This window comes from Macaca nemestrina, chromosome 11, assembly GCF_043159975.1.
Source record: "Macaca nemestrina isolate mMacNem1 chromosome 11, mMacNem.hap1, whole genome shotgun sequence".
NCBI lineage: Eukaryota > Metazoa > Chordata > Mammalia > Primates > Cercopithecidae > Macaca > Macaca nemestrina.
This window is the reverse complement of record NC_092135.1, coordinates 94,563,540-94,587,173: the sequence shown is the minus strand read 5'-3', so window position 1 is coordinate 94,587,173 and position 23,634 is coordinate 94,563,540. Positions and strand designations below refer to the sequence as shown.

The following is a 23,634-nucleotide window of genomic DNA, read 5'->3' as shown; positions in this document are numbered from 1 at the left end:
CTCCTTTAGCAGGCCCATGTTGTGATCTGGGGACTACCATATTTAATATGGATTATTTCTTATTGACTGGGCTTCCCCATCTGAGTTAGCTCAGGACTTGGACAAAACAGCTCTGCCCCACCCCCTCAAATCCAGAACAATTAAGATAGAAAAGTGTGTGTGGTCATGAATACGCCACAGTTTCCCCAGTCTCTATTGGTTTGTGTGCAAGAGATAGATCAAATATTAACTTACACTTTACTGATCTATTGACTATTTAAGTAAAATTGACAAATATTGGCCAACTACAATTATCTCTCCCCTCCTTATTAAAATATGACATTATGTAAATCTCTGGTGAATGATACAAAATAGAAATGTGACAAGGCTGAAATAACATAAGAATCTAAGTTCAAATTTTACCTACAGAATTTTTAATTCCATAAACATTTGTGATATAACTACACTGTGCCAGGCATTATACCAACCTCTGAAGACAAGACCAAGCTCTGAAGAATCAATAATAAAAAAGACATGGTGCCTCCTTCAAGAGAGCACCTTGCGTACCATGAGCCAAGTGGTAACAAATGCAGTCATCCTGATTGTCTTAGTTTGGGCTGCTCTAACAAAGTACCATAGACTGGGTGGCTTGTGAACAACAGACATTTATTTCTCACAGTTCTGGAGACTGGAAGTCTAAGATCAGGGTGCCAGCACAGATTGGGTTCTGGCAAAGCCATCTTCTGGATTGCAGACTGTCATCTTCTCCTTGTATCCTTACATGGCAGAAAAAGGGCAAGAGAGTTCTTTGAGGTCTTTTTTCTTCTTCTTCTTCTTCTTCTTCTTCTTTTTTTTTTTTTTTTTGGTGGGGGAGACGGAGTCTCGCTCTGTCGCCCAGGCTACAGTGCAGTGGCGCGATCTCGGCTCACTGCAAGCTCCGCTTCCCAGGTTCACGCCATTCTCCTGCCTCAGCCTCCTGAGTAGCTGGGACTACAGGTGCCCGCCACTACGCCCAGCTAATTTTTTGTATTTTTTAGTAGAGACGCGGTGTCACCATGTTAGCCAGGATGGTCTCGATCTCCTGACCTCATGATCCACCCGCCTCGGCCTCCCAAAGTGCTGGGATTACAGGCGTGAGCCACTGCGCCCGGCCTGAGGTCTTTTTTAGAAGGGCACTAATCCCATTCATCAGGGCTCTATGCTCATGAACCAATCACCTCCCAGAGACTCCACCTCCTAATAGGATCACATCAAGGGGTAGGTTTTCAAGATATGAATTTGGGGTTGGGGGGACACAATCATTCGGTCAATTACATTAATTTCACCTGGCAAGAACTGTTGAAATGACTCAGTGGTTTCTTTTTCACAAAAGAAGTGATATTTAATCTGAGCTTTGAAGAACAGAGAGAAGTTATGAGGGCATACAAGGGTTGGAGAAGGTATTCCAGACAGCAGCAACAGCAATTTCAAAGGCACTCAGGCATAAGTGCAATGGTGGTCACTGGAGGTCAAGTGGCTGGAATGGTAGGACTGGGTCATATTAAGAGCATTTACATCATAATCAAGAGTTTAGACTTTATTTTATGGGCATCCAGATACCATGAGAAGGGGATGTGATGCATGTGAGCTTTACCTCAGCAGTGAGACCTTGTCTGCCCTCAGGCTCTCTGCTACAAAAGCAGCCTGCCTGCCAAAGACCTGTTTGCAAAACTGTAAGCAATGATTCCACCTTCTATATTTTAGGGAAAATATTTTACTCTTCTGATAACTTTGGAGATATCAGTAGGGGCTGATGAGAGAAGGGGTTGGGAACCTGGTTCTCAATTCAGTTTATGTCTCAGTCGGTGTGTAAATCAGGATGTCTAGTTTTTCACTGTGTTTCTCCCAGCTGGCTTTCACTCAAGCATGATTATCATGATTTTTGTCCTCTGTTGACTCTACTCCTCCATCTTAGCTGTAGGAGAAATGGCTTGTACTTAGGGCAGGATTTAAAGGGATGCGCTGGCTGGCTCTCTCTTACTGGCCCAAATTGTGGCATTTGTGCTCTGGAAAGGCTGGTGGCTGTGAGGAAGACAGACCAGGGGCAGGAGACAGGGAGGCTGTTGCCCAAGTCCCAGAAATTGATCATGAACACCTGATGGAAGCAGCAGCTGTGAGGTCAGCCTGGACTTGAGAGCCAGTGCTCTCCAGGAAGCATGGCAACCCCACTTGGCCTGGGGCCTCCTTTCTCTACAGGCTCAGGCTTCCAGAATTGCCTCACATGCTGGAGGAAGCATGGCCAGCCTACTTGGCACAGGGCCTCCTTCCTCTGTGGTCTCAGGTGTTGCAGGAAGTCAGGGACCCCGAATGGAGGGACTGGCTGGAGCCACGGCAGAGAAACATAAATTGTGAAGATTTCATGGACATTTACCAGTTCCCAAATAATACTTTCATAATTTCTTATGCCTGTCTTACTTTAATCTCTTCATCCTGTTATCTTCGTAAGCTGAGGATGTACATCACCTCAGGACCACTGTGATAATTGTGTTAACTGTACAAATTGATTGTAAAACATGTGTGTTTGAACAATATGAAATCAGTGCACCTTGGAAAAGAACAGAATAACTGCGATTTTAGGGAAAAAGGGAAGACAACCATAAGATCTGACTGCCTGTGGGGTCAGGCAAAAAGAGCCATATTTTTCTTTTTGCAGAGAGCCTATAAACAGACGTCCAAGTAGGGAAGATATAGCTAAATTATTTTCCTAGCAAGGATTAATACTCTGGGAAAGGAATGCATTCCTGAGGGGAGGTCTATAAATGGCTGCTCTGGGAGTGTCTGTCTTATGCGGTTGACATAAGGACTGAAATATGCCCTGGTCTCCTGCAGTACCCTCAGGCTTACTAGGGTAGGGAAAATCCCCACCCTGGTAAATTTGAAGTCAGACCAGTTCTCTGCTCTCCAACCCTGTTTTCTGTTGTTTAGATGTTTATCAAGACAATACGTGCACCGCTGAACATAGACCCTTGTCAGTAATTCTGCTTTTGCCCTTTGCCTTGTGATCTTTGCTGGACCCTTATCAGGAGTTTCTGATTTCACCCTTGTCCTGTTTCCTCGGAAGCATGTGATCTTTGTTCTCCTTTTTGCCCTTTGAAGCATGTGATCTTTGTGACCTACTCCCTGTTCTTGCACCCCCTCACCTTTTGAAATCCTTAATAAAACTTGCTGGCTTTAAGGCTCAGGTGGTCATCACGGTCCTACCAATATGTGATGTCACCCGTGGTGGCTCAACTGTAAAATTCCTTTCTTTGTACTCTTTCTCTTTATTTCTCAGCCGGCCGACACTTACGGAAAATAGAAGAAACCTATGTTGAAATATTGGGGGCAGGTTCCCACAATACTCAGGCTTTTGGAATTGGCTCACACTTTGGCCCTATTAGGTGAAAAAAGCTGTAACATATTTTAAACAGAGGAAAATCTTTTATCCTTTTTAATATACCCCTCTAACATTTTTTTCCAACTTTTATTTTAGATTCAGGGGGTACATATGCTGGTTTGTTACCTGGGTATATTACATGATGCAGAGGTTGGGATGTGAATGATCCCATCACCGAGGTACTGAGCATAGTACCCGGCAGTTAGTTTTTCAACCCCTGCCTTCCTCCCTCTCTCCTTCCCTCCAATAGTCCCCAGTTTCTATTACTGCCATCTTTACTTTGCCATTTTTTAAAAAACAAAACTGATGATAGCAAAGAACTTAACAGATTTCTCCATAGTGAATAAATACAGAATTCTGAGGGTCAACTTTATACTTACACTTAGTATAGATGCTGCTGAAAAGGACAAATGGTTCATCCTACTGTGGAAGTTTTTGAGAATGTCATGTGTGTTTTTAACCAACTTTGTTTGACTCTCAGCTCCTATACCAATGGGGGAGGAGGGAAATTCAACTTCAATAGTTTCTGTGCCATCCCTCACCTCCTCTGGGTCTCATAGAATCTGGAAGATTTTTGTGCCCCCAGAATATGAGGGGTGAGCCCCTACTCTCCTGTCCATCATATTCAGTATGGCTCCCTTGACCCACAGCTCTTTGCTTCTGTTCTGTGTATCACAAGAGGTTTATTTCTTCCTCCTTCTCTTTATTCCACCTTCAAACTGAAATCTGTCTGCTGCCACACACAAAAAAAGCAGTTATTGCTATGAGCAGAAAGCTGCCTAGCCTGCTCTATTAATCATATGAGCAAACTTTCCCTTATTTTTGAAGTCCTCATCATCACTGAGGAGGCACTCTATAAATAATAATTTTCCTATTCACTTAGGCCAAGGGTAAGAAAAAAGAGATTAAATTTTTATGTCCCTGTTCATGACACAGCTAACAAGCTGTATCAGCTCTGGTTTTTTTTTTTTTTCTTAATAGAGACAAGAAGGGTTTGAAAAGGTTATATAGTCCAATAAATGGTTTAAAGATTCCTCCCTACCTTCTTTATTTAGTATGCTTTCCCCACAATTACCCTGTGTTTGCATTTATATTATACTTCAATTTGTAATTCAATCAACACATATTTGGATTTCTTTCATGTGTGTGGTTCTGTGCTGAGTACTCTATTTTCTTTTTTTTTTTTTTTTTTTTTTTTTTTGAGACGGAGTCTCGCTCTGTCACCCGGGCTGGAGTGCAGTGGCCGGATCTCAGCTCACTGCAAGCTCCGCCCCCCGGGTTTACGCCATTCTCCTGCCTCAGCCTCCCGAGTAGCTGGGACTACAGGCGCCGCCACCTCGCCCGACTAGTTTTTTGTAGTTTTTAGTAGAGACGGGGTTTCACTGTGTTAGCCAGGATGGTCTCGATCTCCTGACCTCGTGATCCGCCCGTCTCGGCCTCCCAAAGTGCTGGGATTACAGGCTTGAGCCACCGCGCCCGGCCTGAGTGCTCTATTTTCTTTACAAATTCCACCTGAGAAATGCTAGCAAAGAATTTCATTCAAATGCCTCTGGGTGCAGAAGCACCTTTTCGCCTGCTACCACACTCTTTTGTCCCAACTGCTACTTTTACAAACGCACTACTTAATGAAGAGGCTAAATGAGATGATTTGGACCAGAAACTAATGGTTTGAGAACCTGAAATATTGTGGGGTATTTTTTTTTTATCTCTCTCTCTCTCTCGATTGAACCTGTTAACCAAATAATTATAAAATATCTACCTTCCCAGCACTTTGGGAGGCCGAGACGGGCGGATCACGAGGCCAGGAGATCGAGACCATCCTGGCTAACACAGTGAAACCCCGTCTCTACTAAAAAAATACAAAAAACGAGCCGGGCGAGGTGGTGGGCGCCTGTAGTCCCAGCTACTCGGGAGGCTGAGGCAGGAGAATGACGTAAACCCGGGAGGCGGAGCTTGCAGTGAGCTAAGATCCGGCCACTGTACTCCAGCCCAGGCGACAGAGTGAGACTCCGTCTCAAAAAAAAAAAAAAAAAAAAATCTACTTAGTGCTGTGTTGATACATTTTGAAGGAAATGTCATAATCAACGTTATCAATGGTACCTTCTGCTCTTTAAAAAAGAAGTTTAAAATTAAGAAAGTGGCCAGGCATGGTGGCTCATGCCTGAAATCCCAGAACGTTGGGAGGCTTAGGCAGGAGAATGACTTGAGGCCAGGAGTTTGAGACCAGCCTGGGCAACATAGTGAGACATGGTTCTACAAAAAAAGAGAAAAAAAAAAAAAAAAAAAAGAGAGCCAGCCATGGTGATGTGTGCCTGTAGGCCTAGCTACTCAGGAGGCTAGGGTGGAAGGATCACTTGAGCCTAGGAGGATGCAGTGAGCTATGATTGTACCACTGTACTCCAGCCTGGGTGACAGAGTATGACCCTGTCTCTTAAAAAAGAAACAAAGGAATTAATTTTTTTAACTTAAACATATAGTTCTATGTTCTATCAAGGAAACTCCAGTGTTAAGGAACAAGACTATAGTATGTATGTCACCTTTGGTTCATTGGTTCCTTTGAGAAACTTTAAATATGTCTTAAAAATGTAAGAAGCTCTTAAAAGAACAAATGAGCTATGTTTTTATACAAATGGAACTATCAATTATTTGTAGATAAATGGCTATGAAAATCTGTTCTAATTTATTCAGGCAGTGTTTCCTGTTTTAAAAATGCTTGCATATTGGGCTCAACATTAGGCACTGGGAATATGAGGGTGGGCACTGTCTAAGGAGTTTATAGTGTCGTGACTTTTTGCTATAATATCAGTAAAAAATTTTTTTTATTTGTTTTTGATTATACTATAAGTTCTGGGGTACATGTGCAGAACATGCAGGTTTGTTACAAAGCATACAGTGCCATGGTGGTTTGCTGCACTCATCAACCCGTCATCTACATTAGGTATTTCTCCTAGTACTATCCTTCCCCCAGCTCCTCAACCCCCAATAGGCCCTGGTGTGTGACGTTCCCCTCCCTGTGTCCATGTGTTCTCATTGTTCAGTTCCCACTTATGAGTGAGAACATGCAGTGTCTGGCTTTCTGTTCCTGTGTTAGTTTGCTGAGAATGATGGTTTCCAGTTTCATCCACGTCCCTCCAAATCCATGTCTTTTTTCATGGCTGCATAGTATTCCATGGTGTATATGTGCCACATTTTCTTTATCCAGTCTATCATTGAAGGGCATTTGGGTTGGTTCCAAGTCTTTGCTGTTGTGAACAGTGCCACAATAAACATATGTATGCATGTGTCTTTATAGTAGAGTGATTTATAATCCTTTGGGTATATACCCAGTAATGGGATTGCTGGATCAAATGATATTTCTAGTTCTAGATCCTTGAGGAATCACCACACTGTCTGCCATAATGGTTGAACTAATTCACACTCTCACCAACAGTGTAAAAGCGTTCCTATTTCTCCACATCCTCTCCAGCATATGTTGTTTCCTGACTTTTTAATGATCGCCATTCTAACTGGGGTGAGATGGTATCTCATTGTGGTCTTGATTTGCATTTCTCTAGTGACCAGTGATGATGAGCTTTTTTTCATGTTTGTTGGCCGCATAAATGTCTTCTTTTGAGAAGTGTCTGTTCATATCCTTCGCCACTTTTTGATGGGGTTGTTTCCTTTTTTCTTCTAAATTTGTTTAAGTTCTTTGTAGATTCTGGCTATTAGCCCTTTGTCAGATGGATAGATTGCAAAAATTTTCTGTCATTCTATAGGTTGCCTGTTCACTCTGATGATAGTTTCTTTTCCTGTGCAGAAGCTCTTTAGTTTAATTAGATCCCATTTGCTAATTTTGGCTTTTGTTGCCATTGCTTTTGGTGTTTTAGTTCTGAAGTCTTTGCCCATGCCTGTGTCCTGAATGGTATTGCCTAGATTTTCTTCTAGGGTTTTTATGGTTTTAGGTCTTATGTTTAAGTCTTTAATCCATCTTGAGTTAATTTTTGTATAAGGTGTAAGGAAAGGATCCAGTTTCAGCTTTCTGCATTTGGCTAGTCAGTTTTCCCAACATCATTTATTAAATAGGGAGTCCTTTCCCCATTGCTTGTTTTTGTCAGGTTGGTCAAAGATCAGACGGTTGTAGATGTATGCTGTTATTTCTGAGGCCTCTGTTCTGTTCCATTGGTCTACATATTTGCTTTGGTACCAGTACCATGCTGTTTTGGTTAATGTAGCCCTGTAGTATAGTTTGAAGTCAGGTAGCATGATGCCTTCAGCTTTGTTCTTTGTTTTTTTGTTTGTTTGTTTGTTTGTTTCCTTCTTCTTTTTTGTTGTATTTTTCCCTATGTGGGCTCTTTTTTTTGTTCCATATGAAATTTAAAGTAGTCGTTTTCAGTTCTGTGAAGAAAGTCAATGGTAGCTTGATGGGAATAGCATTGATTCTATAAATTACTTTGGGAAGTATGCCCATTTTCACAATATTGATTCTTCCTATCCATGAGCATGGAATGTTTTTCCATTTGTTTGTGTCATCTCTTATTTCCTTGAGCAATGGTTGGCAGTTCTTCATGAAGAGGTCCTTCACATCCCTTATAAGTTGTATTCCAAAGTATTTTATTCTCTTTCTAGCAGTTGTGAATGGGAGTTCACTCATGATTTGGCTCTCTGTTTGTCTGTTATAGGTGTGTAGGAATGCTTGTGATTTTTGCACATTGATTTTTGTACATTGATTTTTGTATCCTGAGACTTTGCTGAAGTTGCTTATCAGCTTAAGGAGATTTTGGGCTGAGACGTTGGGGTTTTCTAAATATACAATCATGTCATCTGTAAACAGAGACAATTAGACTTCCTCTTTTCCTAATTGAATACCCTTTATTTCTTTCTCTTGCCTGATTGCCCTGGCCAGAACTTCCAATACTATGTTGAATAGGAATGGTGAGAGAGGGCATCCTTGTCTAGTGCCGGTTTTCAAAGGGAATGCTTCCAGTTTTTGCCCATTCAGTATGTTATTGACTGTGGGTTTGTCATTAATAGCTCTTATTATTTTGAGATATGTTCCATCAATACCTGGTTTATTGAGAGTTTTTAGCATGACGGGCTTTTGAATTTTGTCGAAGGCCTTTTCTGCATCTATTGAGACAAATCATGTTGTGGTTTTTGTCATTGGTTCTGTTTATGTGATGGATTACATTTATTGATTTGTATATGTTGAACCTCAGTAAAAATTTAATGTTTCAATATTATTAGATACTTTAACTTTAAAGTCCTAGGGTTTTTTTTTTTTTTTTTTTTGAGGCGGAGTCTCGCTCTGTCGCCCAGGCTGGAGTGCAGTGGCGCGATCTCGGCTCACTGCAAGCTCCGCCTCCCGGGTTCCGGCCATTCTCCTGCCTCAGCCTCCCGAGTAGCTGGGACTACAGGCGCTGCCACCACGCCCGGCTAATTTTTTTGTATTTTTAGTGGAGACGGGGTTTCATTGTGTTAGTCAGGATGGTCTCGATCTCCTGACCTCGTGATCCGCCCGTCTCGGCCTCCCAAAGTGCTGGGATTACAGGCTTGAGCCACCGCGCCCGGCCAAAGTCCTAGGGTTTTAAAGAGAGTGATGTAATAAAATTCCGGGGTGTTCATTTACTCACCTAATCACTGACATTTAAACAAACAAGCCTCTCACATTTTAACAACTACAACACCTTTCCTTGACTCTACTTCTCACTCTAGTAACTACCTTCTTTCTTTTCATAGCTGCGTTTCTAAGAGCTTGCTATACTCAATCTTTTTGCTCTCTATCCACTCCTTTCTAATATAACTTTCTACCAAAACAGTTCAAATGCTCCATAGACCCATTTTATCCAGTGTGTCCCTTCTTGAAACACTTTCTTCTCTTGCTTCCATACTTTACTGATTTTCTCTCAACTCCAGGATCTCTTTTGTAGATTCCTGTATGTTGCTGTTACGTGTTAACATTTCTCAAAGCTCAAGTTTGTGGCCTCCTTTTTTCCTCATATTCTAACCTTTACCGACGTAATCTCATTCACTTCTATACCAACAACTCCCAAATTTGCATTTCCTTCCCAGATTTCTCCTTTGAACTCCAGAGTATTGCATACTCTCCATCCCCATGAGGAAATCTCAAAGCCTCCTCTAACTCAACACATTTCAAATGGAATGATGATCTTCACTCCTCCATGCCTGGGTTTGATATCTTGGTGAATGGCACTGTAACCCACTCACCTGCATAACACACAGACCTAGCAATTGGTTTTGAAACTCCCGTCTCCTTAGCCCCCCACCCCATAGTATCCAGTACATTAACAATCCCTTATAAATCTCTCTCAGATCTACCTATAATCTCTGCATCTGTGCTAACACCATCCTAATCCAAGTTAACATCTTTTCCTGCCTGGACTACTGTGTAACCACCCAACTGGCTTTGTGCAGCCCCCTTTTCTAGCTCAGTCTGTCCTTCCCACTGCAACCAGAATAAATGCAAGTATTATCAAGCTGCTTAGATGCCTAAAACCCTTTTAATTAGTAAGCATTTCTTGTAGCTGAAAGATCATAATCTGACTGCCTCTCTGGCCCCATCTTGCATCAGGCTCCTCACTTGCTCCCTCTATGCCTGGTATAATTTCAGTACCTTTAATGTGTCCCATTCCTAGCACAGCTGTTCACCTTGTTTGACACGCTTCTCCCTCTGTCCTCCTCAGGTTGCCTAGGCAACTCCTATTCAATTGACTGGATGTAAGGTCATTTCATCACAGAAGCATTCCCTGGCCCTCAGACTAAGTCAAATTTCCTTTTTCTGTACTTTCATAGCACTCGCTATTTCATAAAAACGATTGTTGACTTATATGTACACATTTGGTTGTATAATGATTTGATTAATATTTATCTTGCCTACTACTCTATTTAATGAGGGCAAGGACTGTATTTATTATTCTTGCCGTTTCATCCTCAAAGCCTATTGCAGTGCCTGGCACACAGTAGGCACTTTCTAAAAGTCTGCTGACTGAATAAACAGAGGAAATGCACAAATGAAGGGCAGAGGTCGTAGTAACTTGCCCAGGGTCAAGATGGCAAGGCTGAGACTATAGTTTCCAGCCCAGATCACCAGCCTTCTGAATAAATATCTTGTCCTAAATTTTGTTCTAAATCACTGGAACCAAAGCAACGTCACAACTCAAGTCCAATTTCTCGGCCTCCCGTTTTCTACAGATGGCATTTATTCAGCAATGGAATGTTGTAAGTATAGTAATTTTTCTTTTTTCCATGAAACATGTGTTATCTTCTTGCTCTATTTTGAAGGGATATTATGATAAACGATTCTACTATTTAAAACTTGTAAAGCTTCTTGGGATTCTCAGAAAAAGTACAAGATATAGGTCAAAAAGAGTAATTTTTGCCTCTCACAAAAGAATTTTCTGTTTAAAAAAATGCTGTTAACTTGAAAAAGTGGTATCTCCCAAAGAACATTCTAATAGGTGGGATCATCATCATCATATTTCTAGCTGCTATGTATATCCCTTCCCTTAAAAGTAAAAAAGGAGAAAATCACTTTGCTGTGTGGAAGTGCTTTGTGTGTTTTATAAAATCCCCATAAAATATTTAGTGGTTCAAGGAACGGCTGCCGCATTTCTAAGGCAAATAGCTTATCCCTGAAAAAGCTTGAGGATCTGACTCTCAAGAGTCTTGTGCTCTGGATGAATAAGAAATAATTATTTTTGAACTTCCTTGCTCACGTCAGTGACTTCCACCTGCACCACCCCATTGGTTATAAGTACCCATGAATTGCCTTGCCAATTGTAGGCAGGATTACCTAGGAGGACCAGGCAAAACCAAACTCCTGGTAAGCTTTATTAGCCTTTTCTATGATGTGTCTCAGTTTCCATTTCACACCTTGGAGTGGAAGACAATCTCTACTCACACTGTTGTGGTACGTGTCTGTCTGTCTCAGATGTGTGTGTAAGGTGTATTTCTCAGCTCAGGGTATCCGAAGTAATTTCTTTCTTTCTTTCTTTCTTTTTTTTTTTTTAAGACCACTGTCTTAAGGCTTAAAAGTAATTTAAGGTTTTGTTTTTTGTTATTATTTTAAGAATTGCAGTTTCTTTGGAGACAACAAAGTACTTTTTATTCAAAGATGAAAGAGGCATACTCAGACTTTCTATGTTATGTTCATACTTGTTTTGCTTATCACTGTATAACATTCTCATCATGATGGGCTACTTTAAGCTAATCAGTTGGATTTTGGGGTCCTCATTTAGAAGTCAATCTGGAAAAAATATGGCTGTAAAACTTAGATGAACCAATATGCTATTTCTCCTTCCTTGTCTGCCTTTATAGATGTTTTCTCTTTCTCTCTCTCTTCCCTGACTATCTCTCTCAATGATCATTGACAGCTCCCCCATCCCCTCTTTCACTCAGCTTCACTCCACCATGACCAGAGCATCTCTCCTGCTACTATGTGTTGCCCTGGTGCTGCTTTGGCATGTGAATGGAGCCACACTAAGAAACAAAGACAAATGGAAGCCACTCAACAACCCCAGAAACAGAGATCTGGTAAGAACACACCTGGGGCCTGGGTTTCAGGATAGAACTAATGCCTCTTTGGATTTATGCACACAGCATTCTGTTTTCCAGAGCATAGTGGAAAGGGGGCTACCAAGGGTTGAGAAGATTCTCCAACAGGATTGGACCAGAGTTTTACTACCCTAGTGGTTGGCAACCTATTGTTTCTCTGGCCAGTTTACATTTGTTTCTGTAAAGAGAAACAAATTTATATTTTGAAACAATCTTATACACACAGAGTGCATTTCATTTGTAACTGATCTTATATACACATTGACTTTGTAGCCTTGACTTCTAATACATATACAAAACCAAGAGTGTAACAGGGAATTGCTCGTGCATAGCTTAGATTGAACTGATAAAACAAATTATCATGTAACTAGCAATTGCCAAGCTCAACTGCAAAAACTGAAAGTTGGCCCTGCATGGGTATCAATTTGCTGGGCATATTTTCAACATATTCTATAAAATAGAATTCAAAAGATCAGTAAACATTCTCTTTAAAAAATATGCCAAATACAATAAACATGTTCACATGACTATTTTGAAATATGGTTTTTCTAAAGTGAATGATGTGAAATATAAAAACATAGGATTAAAATAAACTGAGATAAAAGACCAGCAGGATTTGTTTTCTGGTCACAGCTGCTGACCAAAACAGGATCTGGTCCAGACAGGATAAAGTAAAAACACTGGGTGAAACCAGCAGATGGCGACAAAAGTGGTCCCGACCTGCTCTCATTGCTCATTAGGATATGATACTCCCCTTAGTGCCATGACAGTTTACAAATATCATGGCAATGACCTGGAAGCTACCACTCCTTTCCATGGCAATGACCCAAAAGTTACCACCTCTTTCCTAGAAAGCTCTAAATAACCCCCTTCTATTTGCATTAACCCATCCCTTAATTTGCATATATTCAAAAATGGATAAAAACACAGTTGCTAAGAACCTATATGTTGTCAACTCTGGGTGCACTACCTGTGAGTTAGCCTTGTTCTGGCAGGAGCAGTATCTTTCAATAAAAGATTGTTACCACAGTCAGCCTGCCCTTAAATTCTTTTCTGGGCAAAGCCAAGAACCATCCTGGGCTAAGCCCCAGTTTTGGAGTTTGCCTGTCCTGCCCATATCGAAGCAAGTAGCACTTTGCACATCTTCTGTGTTCATTTCCTAATGGAAATCTGAAAAGAAACTACGGAAGAAGGCAGTGACAGAGATGTCATCTTAAGGAAGAGGAGATACTGAGCTGCTTATTATGGAGTTCATTTTCATCTTTGACCTTAGTACTCAGATAGTTCACAATGAATCTTTCGACTGTGGTGCTGTTCCATAGTCTTCCTTCAATTTTCACTAAAAATGGTGAATTATTTTGGTTAGGGTTGAAATATCAGAAAGAAGGTACAGGGGAGGGGAGGAGAAGTATTTGAAGCATGTACTTGTATTTCTGGATTTTGATTTCCAACCTCTTGCCTCTTAGATTAGCCTTAAAGTCAATTCAGGGGAAAAACAGAGGGAAAAAAAATCACCTTTATTTTTGGTGTTTCATTTATATCTGGCATTGACCATTCTCTTTCTCTCTTTAGTTTTTCAGAAGCCTTCAGGCATATTTCAAGGGCAGAGGTCTTGATCTTGGAACATTTCCAAATCCTTTCCCCACGAATGAGAATCCTAGACCTCTCTCTTTCCAATCAGAACTTACTGCTTCTGCATCTGCAGATTATGAAGAGCAGAAAAACTCCTTTCACAATTATCTCAAAGGCTGAAACTTTCTTCTGAGCTCAGGTAAAAGTTGGCCCTTTATTCGCAGGATCTGTCTAAACATACAAGTCAGCCATAAAGTAGATATTTTGAAAGTATTTATTTGAACAAATAATTTTATTTCCTCCTAGGAATAAGTGCTCAGTTCTGCTTATACTCCTCACTGTTAAGTATTTGGATTTGGTTAAGGTATTTTACAGTCTTGTTTTAAAAAGAAATGACAGTTTTTATTTTTTAAGCATAGTTATCCAGGCAGAGACATATTAAAATAATAGAATTATCTCTCTTAATAGGATTATTAAATTAATAACATGGCCACACTCTTAACTGTATCTTTTTCCAGACCAAGTAATATAGCTAAGTTATGTGGAAAATCTACATAAAGACGTATGTCAAATTGAGTTGTTGGATTAGATGGGAATTAAAAATTAAAAGAATGGTTCTTTGGGGGATAAAGTATTATGCATATATTTGAACTTGAACTTCCTCACCTATAGAAAGAAAAGGTTGACTATTAGTAAGAATGGCATTTTTCTCATAGAAAAAACTTAAACATTTATTAAGATTTGAATTTCATTACTTTTTTTGTTGTTGTTGAGGTGGAGCCTCACTCCGTCACCCAGGCTGGGGTGCAATGGTGCGATCTTGGCTCACTGCAACCTCCGCCTCCCGGGTTCAAAGGATTCTCCTGCCTCAGCCTCCTGAGTAGCTGGGATTACAGGTGCCCGCCACCATGCCCAGATACATTTTATTTTTTTTTAGTAGAGACGGGGGTTTCACCACGTTGGCCAGGTTGATCTCGAACCCCTGACCTCGTGATCTGCCCACCTCAGCCTCCCAAAGTGCTCCCAAAGTAATTACAGGCATGAGCCAGCACGCCCAGCGAATTTCGTTACTCTTATTACTTTAGCATTCCTATCAAACCAACACCTACCATTTAAAAAGAACAAATATGATTGGCCAGGCGCGGTGGCTCACGCCTGTAGTCCCAGCACTTTGGGAGGCCAAGGCAGAAGGATCACGGGGTTAGGAAATCGAGACCATCCTGGCTAACATGATGAAACCCTGTCTGTACTAAAAACACAAAAAATTAGCTGGGCGTAGTGGGGGGTGCCTTTTGTCCCAGCTGCTCAAGAAGCTGAGGCAGGAGAATGGCGTGAACCCGGGAGGCGGAGCTTGCAGTGACTGGACATGGCGCCACTGCACTCCAGCCTGGGCTGAACAGAGCGAGACTCCGTCTCAAAAAAAAAAAAAAAAAAAAAAAGAACAAGTATGGTGAATTCCAAGCAAATACATTATGATTTCAATCCATTAGCTTTTTGTTTAGCTGAATGATAAAGGGAATGGAATCATAATTAAAATCTTTTCCCCTTCTCCCACAAGTGTAATTTTGAAATTCTGAGGAAGCATGTCTTTCTTGTGCTTCATGGTGTTTGTGAAAGGGTTTTCATTATTAGTTCTTTTAAATGTGATGATTAAAAAATAATGATTGCTATTCTAAAAAGAACGTATAACTTACCATGTGGAATATGCCCTTGGATATTGTTCTAAAATGAGAAAATAAAATAGAAGAAACAGTAAGATGTTAATGAAGTTTTCTCTTTACTATTTTTTACACTTAGGCCTTAGGGTATCAGAGAATAGTTATTAATGGCATACTACCTCTCTTAGTAAAAGGCAGATAAATTGCTTGTAAGCCTCAGTTTGTTCATCTGTAAATTGCAGATACTAGTTTCTACCTTACAGAAAGTATCATAGAAAATATCAAATAAATACTTTCATGTGAGCATGGAATGAGGTAATAATTAAGGGCAGGAAACTGATAAAGCACCCAGTTGGTGGTATTGTAAAAGAACAGGAATTATTCACCTTTATGGAAAAAAAAAAAAAACACAAAGCTTCTGATTTGGAGTATATTTCATAATTATGAGCTCTATGTTCCTTACATCTCTGGTGAGAAAATGATGAAAAAAAGAGTTTTCATTAAAATATGTTGATTTGGGGGTCGTTGGTTTGACTGTGTAGTCTTCAGTTTCTATTTAATTATAACATTGTCTTGTTCTTTCAGGTGTCTGTAGTAAAACTACAGATGAAGCCTCTCATTAGAAAAATTCAACCACTGTTGTAGCTAAACTTGCGTGGAGTTTCTTTCCCCCTCACTTTTATTTTTCAGTTTGTAATGATTTTATTCCACATTTCCATATTTACATATAAATCGCTGGAACTATGATTTCTATGCATATTTATGGAGTGTTTTTCCTGTACAACCATAAATATTGATGTAGAGCAGTGCATGCATTTGTAGGAGTTACAAAAACATCACAAACTGAAAAAAGATTATAATCTAAATTAGATGTTTCTTTAAGCTTGTTTTTAAAACTTGTCTTTTAAGTTTATTATCTTTTATCAACCAATTTTTTTTTTTAAGGGACATGCTCACTTTTAGTATAGTAAAATTCATTATATGTGATAGGGGGTTGGGTTTAAAATTTGTCTTCCTTTCCTAAAAAGAAGATGCATTCCCATGTTCCGCATACACTACTAAAAGACCTCACAGTTTTAGTTTCATAAGAAATGAGGGCAAGTGATAAACAGCCACAATTAAGTTAAAATGGAAGCAAACAACCACAACAAACATGGGATTTTAGAAGTTGTCAATGCCTCTGAAGATGCTCTTTGCCAGAATATTCAGAGGTGGACATTGTGCCACATCAAATATTCTAGCAATGCCCCAGCCCTTGCTCTCATACACAACCTCCTCAGGAAGGAAAAGTAGAAACAGGTGATTTCCTCTCTTTCCAACCAGCCCCTGCCCTCCTTACTCTAGCTCATGCTGAGTTATTCTGATTCCCATATTCACATTTGGAATAGCTGCTTTTCCTGTATCTTTATAGATAGCTGCATCATCTTCTCTATGATTCCTGCAAAAGGAATGTTGCACTAAAATGCAACATTGTCCTAACATTAGTCTGTGCATTTCAAAATAGTTTACTGTGGCTTTTTTTTTTTTTGGTGGATTATTGATATTGTATATGAAGAATAAAATATTTGTGCAAGAACAGATTTTGTGTCTGGTTTAAGATGTTCTATTGTAATTAGTCGTATATGTGTCTGTTTCCCCTGAAGAGTCATGAGGTCTTTGTGAGCAGAGACCATATCTAATTCACCTTTATTTCCCCAGCAGCTAGTACGATGCCTAGCATGGAGCAATTGTTCAATAGATACTTGTTGAATTGAAATAAACATGTGCTATTCATCCAGTCTTCACACAGTAATGGAAGCTCCTTTTAGTTAATGTCAAAACTTTTTTCTTGCCATTTAAAAAATGTAAGTAATTCTTGATGAGCTATTCCTCATAAAAGTATAGCTTATTCATATAAATGGTAGAGTGGTAGGGAGTTTTTCACCTCTGTCGAGTTCCAAGTACTAGTGATTGGTTTTCCCTTTCTTAATACTGTCCCTGCTCTGAGTGTTAAGACCTCCACAAAGGGAATGCTTACCAGTTTCAGGGCATTGAAAAGGAAGGGCGTCCACATGGGACATTTGGACAACGCACCCGGCCTGCCCTATCATTTTGACAATCAAAACCTCCTGGGGGCTGGGCGTGGTGGCTCATCCCTGTAATCCCAGCACTTTGGGAGGCTGAGGTGGGCAGATTACCTGAGGTCAGGAGTTCGAGACCAGCCTGGCCAACATCGTGAAACCCTGTCTCTTGTAAAAATACAAAAATGAGCTGGGTGTGGTGGCTCACGCCTGTAGTCCCAACTACTCGGGAGTCTGAGCCAGGAGAATCACTTGAACCCGGGAGATGGAGGTTGCGGTGAGCCGAGATCGTGCCACTACACTCCAGTCTGGCAACAGAGCGAGACTCCGTCTCAAACAAACAAATAAACAAACAAAACCCCAAAACCTCCCTACACACATTTTTAAAATTCACTAGGGAAATGATTTTGCTCTTGGCTGAGAACTACTGCCAGAACATAGATGAAGTGTATGTAGTGTTTGTTCCAATGCAAATAAATGTTCTGCAGGTGTTTTAGGCTCTGGAGGAGTCTCTGATACTTCCCTATATAGGTCCTTGGCAATCTCTCAACACTGAAAGGAGCCTCTGCTCCTCTTCAGTGAGTGTCTCATTCCCCAGCACTTGGCCTATTGTCCTCTGTCCCAGATCTAGGGTGGCCAAGAACTGTTAAGAGTGTGAGCTTTTATCCTACTTGCAAGCTACACACTAGCTTTCTACACTTTTATCAAACTTGGCAGATACATGAGACACCTTATGTCTGAGACAACTGACTTTCTTACTGATGGCATGGCAGGTAGTGACATGAGTTTTACATTTACATCAGTTTTCCTTACTCCCCAAGTATCAAGGGGGCCATGTGAATGTGCGTCCAGGTGTATGCTGTGCACAGTGGGTTTGTGTCAAAGCTGAGGAACTCCAACCTTAGGCAATCCCCACTCTTCTAATGGCACTGCTAGCAAATACGCCCAAACTTTGCCCAGAGGGAAACATTTATTACACTGTTCGGAAAAAAAATTTGTTCCCTGCCCCAGAAAGAGACAATAGCTCCACCTTGCAAGGCTGTTTGATTTGAAAACAGCCTTGAAAGGCTAGCCTAGAACAAAGCTATCACAAGCTTTTTCAGAACAATTAATAAAGTCATGGAAAAATAGTCTCCCACATAGGGTCCCAGCCCATCCTGGCTCTTTTCCCTGGCAAGAAGAAAGAATGTATGCTTTTAATTACATGGTCATGGTAAAAATTCAATGTTCTGCTTCCTTCAGACTTTCCATTTTGATTTTCAAAACAAGCCTGAATGTATTTTTCCACTTCATCTCCATAACCATTCCACTTCATCCCAAGGTAATGTAGATACCTCTGACTCATGAGGAGACAAATCTCTCCCAAGGAAGAGGGGGAAAGAAAAACAGAAAGATTGAAATTTCAAGATATGTTGCAACAGTCTGACTGCTAAAATAACTTTCATGTCATTAAGGTGTTCCATAGCCAAAAAAAAACCACACACACAAAACAAACAAAAAAACCACCCTCCTACCCCTTGTTCACTGCTTCCTGTTCTTCATAATATGAATCTATATCTCCAGAATTGTTATTCCCATATTTCAGATAGCCAACAATAAGACAAGATAGTCTAAGTCATCTGGGTCTTAGGAGAGTATTCTCCTTATAGGTAACCATCCCTCCTCACTTGATTTCTCTTCTTTTCCCCTAGGAGAGTTAGGACTCAAGATTCCTAAATTCCACTTAGACACAGTTCCTCCACTGTCTGGAAAAATTTAAAGGAGAATTTCCCTGTAAGTGGTTTAAGTGGATTGCTTTAACATACTCCACCCTGCTCACCTTCCATATTTTATACGGAGGTAGGACTCTGAGGATCCTTCCTCATGAGAAAGGGAATGACTTCTAGCTGAAAGATATATATATATTTTTTCTCACCTGGCAGTCCTGTCCTTGCAGGTCCTGGCCCCTCATTCTCCCATCCTTCTGCTGTTTATCCTCACCAGGATTGTCATAAAGATGGCTAGGTGATACTCTCCCTGTAACTTGTCTTTAACCTTAGCTTCATATTGAGCTTCATTTCCCTACTCCAGCTCCCTTGCCCCAGGTTCCAAAGGCACTTTCAATTCCATCCAATATAATTCACAAATGTGTTTTCAGCACAAATTATTAGGCCATACAGTAGGGTTTACAATGATGCATCAGTTAGGGCTGTTGTCAAGATGTTTACAGCTAGTGTCTCTAGAATTGGACAAATGGATAATTATAATATAAGGGAAAATATAAATCACAGGAATGTGGAGTTGAAAAACCGTACCATTCAGAGAAGGCAGTATATTATAGTTCCAAGCATGGGACCTGGAGTCAGAAACCAGGGTTCAAATCCTGGCTCTACTACTTATTAGAGACAATAGCATTAGGAATAACACCTACTGAGAAGAAAGGATTATTTTGAGAAATGTATGTAATATGTATAAAAGAGTAGATGGCGTATATATTTATTATACACTAATACGGGCAACAGTGTGTAGTAACCATACCAAGTATTTGGTTCTTTCTGAAAGTTTGCTGTTAGGAAAGGAAGAAAACTTGGGTGGGAGAGGTGGAACAGGAAGCCCAGGTGAACGTATTTACAGACTGAGAAGGTGCTTGAGGAAAGGGAGAGTTTGAGGATTTCGGGTGGGAGCAGGGCGCGGGTGGGGGAGAAATGGCGGGAGTGAAATTTAAAGCATACATTGGGGGAGGGTTTTAGCTTTCTGTGGCAGGGGAGAACTGGAGAGTGAAACATGCACGTGGCAGAGCAAATGGTTCAATTAAGAAAAAAATATCACACAGCAGTGACCAAATTAATTTAAAGAACCTTCAGGAAAGAAAATGGATTGGGAGAGGCCGGGCGCGGTGGCTCACGCCTGTAATCCCAGCACTTTGGGAGGCCAAGGCGGGCGGATCACGAGGTCAGGAGATCGAGACCATCCTGGCTAACACGGTGAAACCCCATCTCTACTAAAAATACAGAAAATTATCCAGGCGTGGTGGCGGGTGCCTGTAGTCCCAGCTTCTCGGGAGGCTGAGGCAGGAAAATCGCTTGAACCCGGGAGACGGAGGTTGCAGTGAGCTGAGATCGCGCCACTGCACTCCAGCCTCCGTCTTTAAAAAAAAAAAATGGATTGGGAGAATGAAACTAACACTTAGTGAAGAATTGAGGGAAATCACCCAGGTTAAAGAAAATATATTTAAAGCACTTTTTTTTTTTTTGAGCTATCTAATACTCCGCACCGAAAGCTGAGCTAGTCGGCCGACCGAGTCTGCAAGGGGCGCGCCTCCTATATATAGGTCCCGGCCTGGCGCGCACGCGGAACCTGAGTGCTGCGGCTGTGGCGCAGACCCGGCGGGTTTCGCGGAAGGACGCCGGTTCCTTGCTTTTGCTGGCCCTGGTGAGGTAGCGTCTGGAAAGCGCTGCTCTTCCGGTTCTCTGTCCCGGTTCCTGGGGTTGCACAGACAGACCCTGCAAACATGTCAGGGTTCAGTCCGGAACTCATCGACTACTTGGAAGGGAAAATCTCCTTCGAGGAGTTCGAACGGCGGAGAGAAGAGAGAAAAACCCGCGAGAAGAAAGTGAGGCGATGCTAGGCCTCGGTGCCCTTCACTCTCGTTGCCCTAATACACTTAGGTGTCGGGGACCCAGACGACCGCTTTCACCGTGATGGGGGCGGGCTGGGAACTTTCAGCAGCTTCTTCCTTATCTTACCGAAACTCCGGTTTTCACCCCTCATCCCTGTGCTAAAATCCTTAAAACGTTTTCGCCCACCGAAAACCTTTCGTCTTGGTGGTAACCTCTTCTTTTTCCTCCTAATACTACGTTTTTATTTCAGGGTAGCTTAACGCTGGTAAGTTAAATGGGAGGTGGGGAGAAGAGTTTGGAGTTACAGTCTCAGGTTCCAGTCCTAGCTTTGCCACTGAGTCGTTTTGTGACGGTGGGTGGGTAGCTCACCTCTCTTCTTTAGGCCCCAGTGTCTCCTTTTCTGAACTGGAACGATTGAGCTCCTGTTTTTGAGGAGTCTCCGCTGGTGTGAAGTAATAGTCCATGAAAAAGTATTGTCCGATAAGAAGATAATCTTCACCCATACCTTTTTTTCCCCATACTTAGAAATATCTGAACTTTTTGTATCTTCTTGCTTACTTCAAGTCCAAGAGAAAATAAAAGTAATGAAACGTTTTTAAGTTCGCTGGCAGATTCTTTTTTTTTTTTTTTTTTTTTTTTCAGACGGAGTTTCGCTCTTGTTGCCCAGGCTGGAGTGCAGTAGCACGATCTCGGCTCACGGCAACTTCGGCCTTCTGGTTTCAAGCCATTCGCCTGCCTCAGCCTCCCGAGTAGCTGGGACTACAGGCGCCTTCTACCACGCCTGGCTAATTTTTGTATTTTTGGTAGAGACGGGGTTTCACCGTGTTGGCCAGGATGGTCTCAAACTCCTGACCACGTGATCCACCCGCCTCGGCTTCCCAAAATGCTGGGATTACTGTGCCTGGCCGGCAGATTATTTAATAATTCATGCGACTAGTATGGACTCATCTTTTCATTTATTTTATTTCAGAGTTTCGCTGTGTCACCCAGGCTGGAGTGCAGTGACGCGATCTCGGCTCACTGCAACTTCCGCCTCCCGGACTCAAGCAATCCTCCTGCCTCAGCCACCAAGTAGCTGGGACCACAGGTGTGAGCCATCACACTCTGCTAATTTTTATATTTTTTGTAGAGACGGGGTTTCTCCACGTTGCTTAGGCGGGTCTCAAACTCCTGAGCTCAAGGGTTCCGCCTGTCTTGGCCTCCCAAAGTAGTTGGATTACAGGCGTGAGCCACCAAGTCATCTTTTTATTTAAAATGTTAGCATACAATGTGTTCATTAATGAGATTATTAAGATTTTTTATTTTTAGTTTTACAAATGACAGATTGAAGGGTAAGATCTAAGTACTTTGAAATGCTTTGACAGTATTCAAACTTAGATTCCACCTACTGTGTATGTGTTCACAGCTCAAGTTTTGTAGGACTAGAAAATGAGGCAAATGTCCTATTCTATAAACTGCCAACCCATGGTCACAAAATGCCTGAGTGGCAAAGCTAGGACTAGAACCAGATACTCTGTGGCTGGGGAGAGCTAAGTCTGCGTTATTTTTTGGAATCATTAATTAATTTCCAATCACAGAGTCTTCAGGAAAAAGGAAAGTTATCAGCTGAAGAAAATCCCGATGACTCTGAAGTTCCATCGTCATCAGGAATTAACTCTACCAAATCCCAAGACAAAGATGTCAATGAAGGTATGTTAAAATTATGTGCTTCCTGCAATGAATGTTTGGAGTATGTAAGCAGAGTAATTTAGTGAAACACTGTATTTTCATTGCAGTGATTTTCTGTTGATTATGTGGTTTATCAGGAGCAGAATGCTTGGCTGTGTAGTAGGTGCCTAATAAATATTTGTTGAGTTATTGAATACCCTGATGGTTATTTTTTGTGAGCTCTGGTGTTGGAAAAGTGTTTTAAATTGACATCAGTATTTGGGTGCTTTTTAAGATTATTTTTTAAATTGGCCCTCTCATTTGGTAACTAAACACTTCAGACTATAGTCCCTCAAATTATAATGAATTACACTTCGATATAAAGTGACTTCCAAACCACTGCTTTAGTTACAGGGAGAAAAGATAGAAATGTTAGTGTGGAAGGCATGTTGGTTGCCCTCATGGAACTTCACACACAGCACAGTGTCTTGGTAGGCTACGTCATTCTAGCATCCAGTCCTCAGCTTTGCATGTCCAGGTATTAAATTCGGTTAGTGCACCCAGAGTAATTAAACTCATTGTAGCCTAATTAACTAGTAAGCAAATTTATTAATTTTCAGTGATTGATACCCTTTTCCAGGGATCAGAATGCTGATAATATCTCACGGTATCCATTTACTACCATATGAAGTTAACTGGGATGCTAAACTGTCCATTAGAATGTAGCTTCATGTATAGGGTCTGATAACAGCTGTCTAGTTCTAGGGTTTAGAAGTACAGTTTGGTTCTTTTCCCTCGAAACAAATAAGCATTCACACAGAGAACAGACAGTCATAGCATGGGCAGAAGACAAACAAGATTTGTTCTTATCTTCCTGGACCAAGTGGGGAAAAAGGGGGAAAGAGGAGGGAAAACTGGGGGTTACGATTTCTTATTCTGCCAGGAAAGTGGGGTGGAAAAGGCAGCTGATAAAAAGGAACGAGAGCATGTCCTTTGCAGGGACATGGATGGCATCGGAAGCCGTTATCCTCAGCAAACCAACACAGGAACAGAAGACCAAATACCGCATGTTCTCATACAAGTGGGAGCTGAATGATGAGAACACAGGGACAAAAGGGGGTGAGGAAACAACAGAAACTGGGGCCTTTCGGAGT

The 23,634-nt window shown here is 41.2% G+C and overlaps 2 protein-coding genes across 3 annotated transcripts in view; both read left to right on the top strand.

Moving 5' to 3' along the window:
• Positions 1-886: 886 nt before the first annotated feature.
• Positions 887-16,892, top strand: C11H2orf66 (chromosome 11 C2orf66 homolog). Of its 2 annotated transcripts, XM_071073120.1 has the most exons (5): positions 887-1,691; positions 10,536-10,609; positions 11,789-11,923; positions 13,517-13,715; positions 15,760-16,892. In XM_071073120.1, exons 1-4 carry the CDS (start codon positions 1,580-1,582, stop codon positions 13,694-13,696), a joined length of 501 nt encoding a protein of 166 aa, XP_070929221.1. In that variant the 5' UTR covers positions 887-1,579; the 3' UTR covers positions 13,697-13,715; positions 15,760-16,892. The 2 variants fall into 2 exon arrangements, with proteins under 2 accessions (XP_070929221.1, XP_070929222.1); XM_071073121.1 differs by lacking the exons at positions 887-1,691; positions 10,536-10,609 and adding an exon at positions 10,698-11,213.
• A 3,739-nt stretch (positions 16,893-20,631) lies between these two features.
• The window catches only part of LOC105468165 (general transcription factor IIIC subunit 3), a 35,780-nt gene continuing 32,777 nt past the window's right edge, over positions 20,632-23,634 (top strand). The window contains exons 1-2 of the mRNA XM_011718210.3: positions 20,632-20,826; positions 22,411-22,522. Coding sequence (XP_011716512.2) covers positions 20,725-20,826; positions 22,411-22,522 — 214 coding nt within the window. The 5' untranslated portion in view covers positions 20,632-20,724. The remainder of the gene's footprint in view (positions 20,827-22,410; positions 22,523-23,634) is intronic.

Bases quoted from the DNA above. Each gene is read 5' to 3' on its own strand.
- C11H2orf66 (XM_071073120.1), top strand. From the start codon at position 1,580: ATGAGAAGGGGATGTGATGCATGTGAGCTTTACCTCAGCAGTGAGACC. The intron at 1,692-10,535 runs GTAAGCAATGAT...CTGGAACCAAAG, and splicing joins AAAGACCTGTTTGCAAAACT to CAACGTCACAACTCAAGTCC. The intron at 10,610-11,788 runs GTAAGTATAGTA...TCTTTCACTCAG, and splicing joins TTATTCAGCAATGGAATGTT to CTTCACTCCACCATGACCAG.